The sequence below is a fragment of the Podarcis vaucheri genome (genome assembly GCF_965113315.1).
Source record: "Podarcis vaucheri genome assembly, chromosome: 10".
Taxonomy (NCBI): Eukaryota; Metazoa; Chordata; class Lepidosauria; order Squamata; family Lacertidae; genus Podarcis; species Podarcis vaucheri.
Window position 1 is genome coordinate 56,637,417 of NC_138748.1, and position 12,565 is coordinate 56,649,981.

Genomic DNA, 12,565 nt, shown 5'->3' on the forward strand with positions numbered 1-12,565 from the left:
GGGAAGAACACTCTGCAGGTGTTCAGACATTCTCCTCTTTATTATGAACTAATTAATTGTGCTGACGTTAAAATATCTTCCAGGGACGATCCTTTGCCCCCAAATTAAGCCTTGCCAATGGGATCTCTTTGAAAGGAAGTGAGCAAGTTTTCTAGCGATCTGGTCTGGAAAGATGATATCCTTCCAGCCTCCTTCTCCATGTGTGTGTTTTGGGATGGAGTTGATGATTAGCCATGAGAGGAGCAGGGGAAGTTTCTCTGTTCTCCCCCCCTCCCCATTTTAGTGTACTGCTCTTCTTGTTTCTCCTCCTCCTTTACCTCCCTTTTTCTCTGCGGGAGGTCAGGCCTGCTCCAAATGATCCGCATCACACAATCCAAGAGATGTGATGCCTCAAAGCATTTTGGCACACAAATGCAAGGCTGCACCTCAGCATCCCTTGCAACCACTGCAAAAAGAAGCCTGGGGTGCAATTTCTAGATTGCATATTGTCAAGCCAGGTGTGCCACTGTCTAAGTGTGTTGCCATGCTAAGCAACTGCATGTGTGGCTTTTGTGTAATGGGGTCAGCAGCCCTTGTAGGATTTAAACTGTGCCAGGGCTCACCCCAGAGTCTCCTTTCACCACTGTGATATGCCTAGTAATAGTAAGCTGGAGACTAAAACCTTTCCAGGAAGATAGAAGGCTTTGAGAATGCCAGGTGGTACCAGATCTGCCTCCTATCCCTTTCTCCATATTCTGGGACTGTGTTAACCATTGCGCTGTTCACTAGAAGGAACTTAGCTCAAATTTGCTCACCTCTGGGGGGTTAACCACCTGAGGGAAGAGCAGCTCCGAAGTGCTCTTAACCATTTTAGCCTCAAGAAACAAGAAAATACAGAGTTAAGGAGGAAGGATTATGTGTAAGTCAAAAGCTGGCACAGCTAACATTTCAACACCTGCGTCCAAAAAGGGATGCTGTGTAACTTGAAAGCTTGCTGCAAGACCAGCCAGAAAGTATGCCTTGATTTTAAGGGCCCCCTTTAACCTCCCCACCTTTTCACACTTTGCTCATTTTTAACTAGTACCAGACCTCTCGTTTTTGTCGCTACTTCCCCTCCCCGCCCTACCCTTTGATGCATGCCCTGCTTTATGAATCATCCCGCCAGCCCTCCAGAGGAATTCCCTCACTTGCTTTGTGTCTCTCTCTAGTCCTCCTAGCCAAGAAGTGAATGCCTCTGAGCATGTGCAGTCTGTAAGTGGAATATACTGCCACGGTTCGTGCTACCCACCGGCCTCTCCCGTCTCCGTGGGTGGGTGGAGATGCAGAAGGTGGGCGCCCTGGGAGAAGATCTCCGGCGCGTCTCCGAGCCCAGCAGGTCTCCAGAGACGCCCTGCGCGGTGGCTGGGGAGAGGGGGCGGCGGAGAGCAAGCGAGCGGCCAGCCTCCCTGCTGCTGCAGAGATCCCTCCTTCCCTCCCACCTCTCCGGAGCTGCTGCGCCCCCTCCCTCCCTCCTCCTCTCTCGGGCTGACTCCCCTCCTTTTCATTCCCTTCCCTTCCTTGTCTTGCAGGGAGCCCTGATGCGTCTCAGCCTGGCCGGGCAAAGACGCGGGAGCCGCGGGAAGCGCACCATGCCCGGGACGCGGCTGATCCTCAGCCTGACTCTCCTCTGCGGCTGCACGCAGCTTCTGGTCGAGGCCAGCTCCTGGTGGTGAGTGAGACCCAACGGGCGATGCCCGACTCACTTTTTCTCCCCTTTGTCCTGTGTTTGCGTATTTTTTGGAGGGGGCCCCGAGGAATGGTGAGGGAAGAATCCGGGCACGAAAAGGGACGCCTTCTCTCTCCAGCATCACCAGCACCTCCGCACTCACTCCCCGGGGACGGATAACGCACGTGGAGTTTCCTCCTGGCCTTAGTTAGAGGCTGTGGTGGGGACTTGGGATTTTGGGGAAGTCGTTTAACTGCCCCTCCCGTTCCTGGTTTTAACAGCATCTTTTGCAGACTCTCTCTCCAGTTGGCCACTCGGAAGACACCCAGTGCGCGCGTTGGGAGCAGTGTGTGTTGTTGGCGCCTTGTCTTTTCTGCAGCAAAAATCTCTTTTTAGAAAAAGCCCCTTTGAAAGTACTTCTGATAAGTAAGGGGAACGGACTGAAAAAGAACACCCCCCCCCTTCAATAGATGCGACTAACTAGCTACGCTTTCCTCTTTGGGCTTTTTCATTTTCTCCTTTGCGTCCATCGTCGTCCTGCCCGGTCTAAGTGACACCCTCAGTTCCGAGCGCATCTCCTGGAAATTAGTTCCGTTGTAACTAGTAGGAGTTTTTACTTCCAAGGACTTAAAAATTGCCAGCATTTGTGGAGAACTCGCTTGAAAGGGCGGCAGGGTCTATGTTGTGACTTTCTGTCACTTTCTGGGCAGCGCCTAGCACTCTTCTGTTATTAAACCAAAAGTCCACATGGAGACTGTTTTTTTCCCAAAGCTCAGAGCAAGGCAGGCGTTTCCTGATGAGAGACCCTAAAGTGGTGTTTGGTGGGGGGGGGGGGTGTGTGCTGTCGGTTCCTGATCAGTTGTAGGAAACTGTTGGTTCTCCCATTTAATTAATTCCAGAAGTGTGGCTGTGTTAGTTTATGCATCTGATGTAGGAGGCTGATGCCTTTTAAAGGGGGGGGGCTAGTTAGCTACTTTGAATCCTCTTCCCCAATTAGGGAAGTCTCTGCCACTTGGCTCTTAAGAGGTCTCTTTGTGAGTTCCCCAAGCAGGGTCCCTTCCAGCCCTGTCCACATTCTGTTGGAAAGACAAAGCCTCAAAAGCCAAACTGCGGCTGCAAGAGATAGACAAGACAGAGAGACAGAGAGCTGGCCTGAGATTGGATTGATTGATTCATCATGGTGTTGGTTTCTCATTCCAGGTCATTGGCTATGAACCCAATCCAGAGACCTGAGATGTACATCATTGGCGCCCAGCCCGTGTGCAGCCAGCTGCCAGGGCTTTCCCCGGGGCAGAGGAAGCTGTGCCAACTTTACCAAGAGCACATGGTGTACATTGGTGAGGGGGCCAAGAACGCCATCAAGGAGTGCCAGTACCAGTTCCGGCAGAGACGGTGGAATTGCAGCACAGTGGACAACACATCTGTGTTCGGCAGGGTCATGAGCATAGGTAAGTGAGGGTCCAGGATGGAGAGGGTGGGGTGGTGGTTCTAAGGATCATGGAAGGTGTGGTGGAGATGAGAAGGTGTGGACTGGGAGGCGTCAAGAGCAACACCTGGGGAAAATGGGGCTCCCAAGAGCAGAGGTATCTACAACAAGAGTGATGGTTGGGAAACCTGCAATCCTTCATAGGTTGCTGGACTCCAGTTCCCATCAGCCAGCACAGTCCAGTGGTCAAGGATGATGGGGAGTTCAGGAATCCACCTAGTACTCATGGGAAAATGTGGCGTGATCTTTTAGAGTAACCAAATGAAACTTGTAACACATGGCAAACTAAAAGTCTGTCATTTCATCAGGACAAGTTATTTGTTGTTTACTGTTGCAATAATTGTTTTCTCAAAATTTATCTTCTGTACCATGAAAATAAAATTAAAAAAAATTAAAAAAGGATGATGGGGAGTTGTAGTCTGGCAACATCTGGAGGGTCATAGACTCCTCATCATTGCATTAAGAGGCTGGGTAAAGCAGTAGAAGTGAGTGGGGTCCACCATTAAGGCTAGAGCTACTTTGAGGATATCATCACCTGAGTATAAGGAAGTAGGAAGGCGATTTGCACACGGGTGCAAGCATGGTGCACCAACGAGAAGAGAGATAGGTTGTAGGTGGCATGAGTATCACATGCAGAATGGAGCAAATGGTGTTAAAAAGTCATGGGAAAGCCAGTTTGTATGAGAAAGACGGGGGAGCAGGTGGAAAGTAAAGGGGAACCAGCTAGCTTCCGGGTAGTACTGGTTGGAGAAAGGAAATGAGATAAGATTAATGCCAATGGGAAATGGTTGTGGGTGGTTTGTAGAGCCAGGGAAACCTGCATGGAAGAAAAGGGTGTGATTTCATATAGTGCTTGATCAAGTGCTTGAGGAGTAGCAAAGATATAGTGATAGATACAGTACTTTCAAAGACCAATCAATCCTTAATTCTGCTGTGCCTGATTTAAAGTCTTCCCCTCCCTCTTTCAATGTATCTAAGCATAACAGATCTCACTCTTGCCTCAGGCTTCACTATTAAAGAAATCCCTAAAACGGGCTTCCTCAACCTCAGCCCTCCAGATGTTTTGAGACTACAATTTCCATCATCCCTGACCACTGGTCCTGCTAGCTAGGGATCATGGGAGTTGTAGGCCAAAAACATCTGGAGGGCTGAGGTTGAGGAAGCCTGCCCTAAAGCATTGATCAAAGATATACCTTGAGTTACAGCTCACTACCTTTTTGAATACAAAGGACAAATGGACTGAACCGAAACTGTGAGTCATTGAAACTTGTCTGTAACACCCTGCTGGTCAATGTGTCATGTACTAGAAGTGTTAAAAGGTTTTCTGATTAGAGATGGTATTGTCTGAAATGACTAAAACATTTGCATTGGAAAACCTCCCTTGTTTCCTCTAACTACATAGAGCAGCTACCTTTGCATTCTGCCTGATGAAAAGTTATGTGAAGCTTCAAGATTGACATGCTAGAAATCAGTCCCACAAGAAAAGAACCCACTGCCAGTCAGGGCTTCCAATTGTGTGATACATTCCTTTATGTACTGCACAGGTGTGCAGTATATGCACTGTTTTGGAAATGGCCTTGTGGAAAGTGGACCTAAGGGATCGTTGCGTTGCTTGCTGTCTTACCTGTTTTGTATCTCTTTAGGCGCTTTTTGATCACAGTTAGTATTTAAAATCAGATGCACTCAAAAGTGTCCAGAAGACGTAAGCTCTGCAGTCAAACAACTGACCTTTCATTCAAAATGTGTTGGGGAAATGCACTCTGTACATTGCTCAGAGTCACCGTTACTGGATGTGCTTATCATTATCATTGAAACTGGTTCCATGATTAAGCTCTGGCTGTATCTACGCTATTGGGAGGGGTTCTGGAACTTCCCTGGGTATATTATTCACTTATCCACCTGTTTGGAGGGTCAACACACATCTGGAACTTGGGGAGGAGAAGCAGGTTGGAGGTTTCAGCAGAACAGCTGTGTTTGGGTCCCATGCTGTGGAATACTCTTACAGCAGAGATTTGGCTGGCATCTTCCTTGTTTTTAACTTTCAGGCATCTCTCAAAGACGCTGTTTAAGCATAGAGGTATTTGCAGCTGTTTACATTTTATTTTTGATCAGCCAGTCACCTTAATGATTATCTGCATTTTTAAAAATGGGCTTTTAAGTTTTTGTGTTGTACATCAACCTGATATTTTACAATATGGCAGTATAGAAATGTTTTTATAAACAAATAATGCAAGTGAAGTCTGCAACCCACTGATCTCTCTTCCTTTAGTTTTCTCTCTGTGTTGTCGGATTACTCAGATAGGGAAGCCTTATCTGGAAATTCCACTTCATTGTCTTACAAAACCCACAGACAATTTGTGCCCTACTTGCCTTCTCTCATCTCCAAAATATGACATGCAGTCCCTTTGCCTCATGGGGCAAGGAAGGAGGGGAGGCTGAGGAATCGCTTTGCTTTCTTTCTCCATCAGTGGAATCCTGGAACCTGCCCACCATGAGAATATGGGGCATCTCCAGGGTGCCATCTGCCCTGCAGTAAAGAGGTTCATTGACAGGCCATTTCAATACTTGAACTGAGGTGTGAGGTGGAGACATTGTTCCAAACCCTTTTGAAATGCAACCCTCCGCTGGCAAGAAATGGGGAAATCCGGGCTCAGGTTTGATGTGTCCACTGTGAGGATAATAAAGGAAAGGTGTTAAAAACTACAGCCTCCTTTTCTCAGGGTTTTCCCAGAGCTGGAAAAGGCCCCTTGCAAGGCAGCAATATATTCCTTCAGAAATTCTCTTTAACATTCAGAGGAATTGAAGTATGTTTTGAGAAAAGGTGGTTGTAGCCTTTTAGAGTATTTATTTCTCACTGATAAACCTCCTCTTTGTAATCAGTTTCCTGGTTTAGGATACCTACATTTGATTGGATGGCTCTCATTGGTTAATTAAACATCAGCAATAATGGGCCATGTTTTAATTTTGAGGATATTTTAGGAAAATGCCAGTTATCTTACAATATCTTTCATTGTTCCCCAATAATTAATAATTAGACTGAAATCCTATAGCAAGGAATAAGTCCTATTAAGCTCAAAGGGAGTCACTTCTGCTCTGTGTAGATGTGAGCAGTTAATCACTTACATCCAGATTCCCTTCCAGACAATGAGCTGAAAGTGGATTAAATTCACAACAAAAATGTAGCCAACCCCATAAAACAATGCAACAATATTATAAGCTATAAACACACACACTTTTTGTTTAAAATAATATTTAATGAGTGTGTGTGTGTGTGTGTATCTGTTTTTCAGTCCTCTTAGCATCTGTAATTTAAATTGAAAATCTACAATGGCTAGGCTACAGATTACAGTGAAACTTCTTGCTGTACTTTCTATTCCCCACAGGGACATTTACAAGTGAATGTTATAAATGTTTACTCTGAAGCAAGTCCCCACTGAGTTCTGTGATTACAACATACCTAAGATGTTTTCAGAGTCTCTTGTCTCTAATCCCATTGGAGATAAGTAGATCTAAGCGTATGATCCTAAGTGCATTTGCTTGGGGATAACTTAAGAGTGAGGCAACAGGGACCAAATGAATATCAGAGGTCATCTATATTGTCAATTATTCAATAACATTAGGTTACACAATGTTTTCCTTTAAGTTTCCATAGCTCAGTGGTACAGCATCTGCTTCACATGCAGAAGGTTCCAGGTTCAATCCCTGGCACCTGAAATATCCCCTGTCTGTGGCCCCGGAGAGCAGCTCTCAGTGAAGACAATACTAAACTAGAGAGTTGATAGTGTTGAGAGACAATCTTGTGCAGTAGTTAGCATGTTCAACTAGAACTTGGGAGACCAGGGTTCAGATGTTCAGCTGTGAAGCTCGCTAGGTGAGCTTAGGCCACTCACTGCCTCTTAGCCTAACCTTACCTCTCAGTGTTGTGGATGAAAGGGAGATATGGGGAGGGAGAGGCAAGTATGGTTACCTTGAGCTCTTTGAGGGAAAGGCGGGATACAGAAATGTAATAATAAACAAACAACAATGAAACACATTTACAATAAATTATACATAAGATTATTTATTAGTTGTTTTATTAAGTAAAAATATTTATATACTGATTTTCTCTTAAAATGTCCCAGCTGGTTTACAATAAAAAGTTCCTCATTATTTAATCATTAAAAAATACAATAATGCAATTTGATCAGCAGAAACTCTGACTGGCTGAAACAATTCATATAATTCCTGTAAGCTGCATGGGATATATGTGCATAGCAGCCAATGCTGATTAGCTAGGAATTCGCATAGCAGACTAGGAATTTTTCCAGGAAAATGAAGGAGTGTGTATGTACGTATGCAGGGCTGGTACTGTTCATATAAGCCTTATGTAAATAAATGCATGCACATGGGGTTTGCAAGCCATTCTTGTATCACAATAGAATCTTGCAAAACCCCTGTGTGTGTAAGTATATATGTATTTACATACAGTACTTATAGGATGCCCTACAACAAGTTCTCAGGGTGGCTCAGGCCAAGAAGTAAAACAATTAACAATTCAATAACGGTTGAAAGCAAAGAAGTATAAATGCAGCATAAAAAACAGTCATGAAGGATAAGACCAGCTTAAAGTTAGGACTGATTAAAAGACCTGATGAAAATGAAAAGGTGCCAGAATATCACCAGAGATCAGTGCCTGGTGAGCTTCCTTGAGGAGGGCATTACTTAGCTGGAGTGGCATCAGGGAAAAGGCCCATTGCCACCTTCCATGCCTCACTCAGAAGGGAGTTCTTGGGAAAAGCACATCTGAAGAGGATACTTCCAGAGGAGCACATTCTTTTGCATGTGGTGAGAATTCTTCTTTAAGAGCTTCCGTGTGATTATATGCACCAGGAGTGGGGAACCTTTTTAGTTGTTGTTGTTGAGGGCCACATTCCTTAGGTCAGAACTTTCTAACCTCTTCATGCTGTTGACACACTTTTTAGACATGCATCATTTCATGACACAGTAATGCAGTTTTACTAGCAAACCGGAGGTTAGATTAATCCCTTTCCAGCCCTGGGAGGAGTGTGGGGAGCATTTGTGCGACACACCTACATGCTGCAGCCGATACGCTAACATGCACAACGCACAGTTTGAAAAGCTCTGCCTTAGGAGTTAATTTGTCAGGGGCCTGGGCCGCATTCCCATTTGTGAACTGGACTGAAACCAGCAGTGGTTGGGTACTGAGTAAAAAATGAGTTGCGAAACACATTCTGCCCTCTCTTTTCTCACTCTCTGCTACCCAAATTCCCCACTCTTTTCTTCCTCTGAACTGATCTCCAGCAGTGGAGTTTGGAAATTAAGTCGAGGGCCACATACAATTAACCCAAGGATTGCAGGTTGCCCACCTGTGACATATACTCTGCTTGAATGTTGCACCTTGCTAAGCTGCTCAAAGAACTTAAAACAGTAAGGAGAGCCCTGCTGTATCTGACCTGAAGCCTGACGTTTTCTGTTCAGCATTCTTCTTTCCAGCAGTAGCATTCTGGGGAGCTGACAAAGTAGGATATGAAGGCAACAGCACTTCCCTCTTGGTTATTCCTGAGAATCTGGTAGTTATGAACACACTGCCTCTTTGTGGCTAATAGCCGTGATAGGAACTCTTTCAAATCCCTGAACAATTTCAGTGTTTATTTTACTTCCAAATATCCCGCAGGACATATTTCTTTCCTTTGCCTTCTTGAGGCGGCTGAGAATGAAGCAGAATGGTAGGAGCCACAATAAAAATGTGATGTGAATACTTACAATTTAGCATGATTCAGCCACTGCAGGAGGTCTCTTTCAACCAGGGCTGTGTAGTGCCAATAACTGAGCAGATCCACACACTTCCTGGCTTAAATGGAGCCCAGCCTGTCCTTTGTTGTATCCAAAGCATGGAGTCAATAAGAGGTCCCAAGGGAAGTCAACTCAAAGGAACGAGGATGAGAGGATGTCTGATGAAGTAAAGGAATCATAAACCATCTGTCTCCCTGCTGTCATTTCTACCCAAAGATACCAAAACTTTGAGTAATCATAAGGCATATCTGAGGGGAGGAGTGACACATTCTCACTCCTTTTAAGATCAGCAAATTCAAACAACAACACACAGCTAAAGTGGTTGCTCTGTCCATAACAACAGCAAAATCCCAATATGGTGCATTCTAGGGTGCATTCTTGGGCTCCAGTGCACATACAGAATTATGCACAAGCTGAGATTGCTCCCATACACAGATAGTGATTCACACACAAAACTTTCCCTAACATTCATCCACGGCAGCTCCTGCTCATATGGAGCTCTGTGCACAAACACATAACTTTGGATCTGAATGCTAGTGTCAATATTGAGTAATACTATTATTGTGGGATATTTGCCAACTGGTTTCCTGTTGGAACTGGCAGGAGACGGGGAAGTTAGGATTTGGGGCGAAAATGGGCATGGTGGTGTCAGATCTGGGTGTCAGATGTGTGTTTAAACCCAGATCTGCCACAAATCACATAGACAATGGGCTGTGTGTGTGTGAGAGAGAGAGAGAGAGAGAAAGAGAGAGAGAGCAGATTGAAGGAGCAAGTGTTGCCTGAGGGTGGAAGCTGGTTGTTACCCTCTCCTGTGGCGTACAACCTTGGTTCATTTTTCACCACTAGTTTCAGAAGCCCCGGGGGCGGGGAAAAAGCCTGGGGAGAGGGACTAGGGGGATGTAAATATATGGGTTGGTGTGGGGGAGGCTTCAGTGTGGCTAGAGTGGTGGATTCAGAGATAGACCCAGGCTCAATCCCCCACCCCTTCAGCTATGAAGTTTGGCCTATATTTCAGTCTAACCTAATTCACAGGGAGAGGGGAGGAGAGTACTGTACAGTGGTTCCTCGGGTTACATACGCTTCAGGTTACATACACTTCAGGTTACACACTCCGCTAACCCAGAAATAGTGCTTCAGGGTAAGAACTTTGTTTCAGGATAAGAACAGAAATCGGACTCCAGCGGCGCAGTAGCAGCAGGAGGCCCCATTAGCTAAAGTGGTGCTTCAGGTTAAGAACAGTTTCAGGTTAAGAACAGACCTCCAAAACGAATTAAGTACTTAACCTGAGGTACCACTGTAAGATTGTACTGGAGGAAGGATCTGGACAAAATATATACTAACCCAAATCCCTTCCCACTTACTTTCTGTGTGATTTTCACAGATGCACGTAAGCAGATGGATCTGTTGTTGTAAGTTCCTGTGGTTTAGCCCCAAAGGAGCCTGGCCAACCTTCTGGTCTTAGAGTAAGATGGAGGGTGGGTCTTATCATTATCTATAAAGGTTGTCTGTGGAATTGTCTGGAAAGAGGGGAGAGGACTCAGTGAGAACATAACAAGAGCCCTGCCAGATCAGAGCAAAAGTCCATCTAGTCAAGCATCCTGTTCTTACTGTGGCTAGACAAGGGCATGTGGGAAGATCACAAGCAGGACTTGAGTGCAGCAACACTCTTCTAATCTGTGATTCCCAGCAACTGGTAGAAGAGCATGAGAAGAGGCTGCTGAATTGGGCCAAAGGCATCGAATCCCAACACTGTTCTCACAGTGGAAAACGAATCAAGGGGCCCTCCAGACATCCTTTTTATTGCTCATTCATGATTATTTATGCTTAGGATAGTATCAGGGCAGTTATACACAATCCTATTTTCAATGCTGCAAAAGCTTTGTGGCAGACATACAGCTTCATTTCCAGTTGGTGCATACCGTATTTTTCGCCCTATAAGACGCACTTTTTCCCCTCCAAAAATGAAGGGGAAATGTGGGTGCGTCTTATGGGGCGAATGCAGGCTTTCGCTGAAGCCTGGAGAGCGAGAGCGGTAGGTGCGCACCGACCCCTCTCGCTCTCCAGGCTTCGCGGACCTCTCCTCAAGCAGCGGGAAGGTTCCCGCTGCTTGGGGAGAGTTGCCGGCATCCCGAAGCCTGCGCGCGCTGATCTCAGCGCCTCCAGGCTTCGCGGACCTCTCCCCAAGCAGCGGGAACGTTCCCGCTGCTTGGGGAGAGTTGCCGCCATCCCGAAGCCTGCGCGCGCTGACCTCAGCGCGTCCAGGCTTCGCGGATCTCTCCTCAAGCAGTGGGAACCACCGCTGGGCTCCCACAGCTTGCAGAGAGCTGCCTGTTTGGGGGCTGGGGTCGGGGGAAGCTCGGGCTGCCCCAGCCCCGCGCCTGGGGGGGAAATAATTTTTTCCCTTTATTTCCCCCCCAAAAAACTAGGTGCGTCTTATGGGACGGTGCGTCCTATAGGGCGAAAAATACGGTAGCTTCTTGCTGAAATCCTGTAACTTTTTATATCACAAATGTTCCAGGGTTTTGTTGTGGTTGTGCTTTAGTACAAGAAAGTGCCCCTTCAGACGGCAATCATGTGGTAACATTGGAGAAGCATCGTGGAACAACTAATAAAGTGGAATAATTTGTAGACTGTCCAGTATAAATCCACCACCAATTTACTGTTATTTTATCAATGGCATATTACAGAATACACCTGCAAAACAGAAAAAGGCACCAGTCCAGAGATGCCCCAAAATAATCTTGACAGTCCTTATATTAGCTAAGGTAGAAATTAATTTTGGGTGGTGTGCTATGCAAATAGTCACTAGAACCCAAATTGAGTTATTTTACCTAGCAGTTGGGGGGATTTTCCTTCAGAGAATAGAGTCTCATCTTCAGTTGGTACAAAATTCTGAACTTACATATGTTTTCTCAGAAGATGTATGGGTTTAGGGCAGCATATAAATAAAATAAATCTGTAAGCCCTACCACATATGGTGCATACACTGCATACAGTGGGACTTACTCCCAGGTAATTGTGTATGATTGCAGATGCACTGAAGGGGTCAGAACTAAGAACTGTTGTAGGCGATTCCCACACTGAACTTACTCCCATGGAGGGATGATGGCCTGGACAATTAAATGTGTGAGCAATACAGAACTGCAGAAGCTTGCATTGCAGTATAAATCCCTAGACCCTCAGAGCCTCTATTAACTGAGATTTATGTATTTTTGTAACCTTCCCATTCTCCCAGGTAGCCGAGAGACCGCATTCACTTACGCTGTTAGCGCTGCAGGGGTGGTGAATGCCATCAGCCGTGCCTGCCGTGAAGGGGAGCTTTCCACCTGTGGTTGCAGCCGGACAGCCCGGCCGAAGGACCTGCCCCGAGACTGGCTTTGGGGCGGATGCGGGGACAATGTGGAATATGGCTACCGTTTCGCCAAGGAATTTGTGGATGCCAGGGAGAGGGAGAGGAACTATGCCAAGGGATCCGAGGAGCAGGCCCGCACACTCATGAACCTACAGAACAACGAGGCCGGCCGCAGAGTAAGATCCTTTTTTAGCACTTTCTCTTTGGGGAAGAGGCAAGTTTAGATTGTAACCAGTGTGCTGCATTCTTA

The 12,565-nt window shown here is 46.1% G+C and overlaps 1 protein-coding gene across 7 annotated transcripts in view; it reads left to right on the forward strand.

Moving 5' to 3' along the window:
* Positions 1 to 12,565, forward strand: part of WNT5B (Wnt family member 5B) — a 133,143-nt gene that overhangs the window by 111,998 nt on the left and 8,580 nt on the right. For 6 of the 7 annotated variants that reach the window (XM_082240596.1, XM_082240594.1, XM_082240595.1 and 3 more), the window contains 3 exons: positions 1,548 to 1,687; positions 2,885 to 3,132; positions 12,199 to 12,491. In XM_082240596.1, the coding sequence (XP_082096722.1) occupies positions 1,557 to 1,687; positions 2,885 to 3,132; positions 12,199 to 12,491 (672 nt within the window). In that variant the 5' untranslated portion in view covers positions 1,548 to 1,556. Of the gene's footprint in view, positions 1 to 291; positions 498 to 1,547; positions 1,688 to 2,884; positions 3,133 to 12,198; positions 12,492 to 12,565 lie in introns of those variants that run through there. The other variant, XM_082240599.1, reaches the window with a different exon arrangement.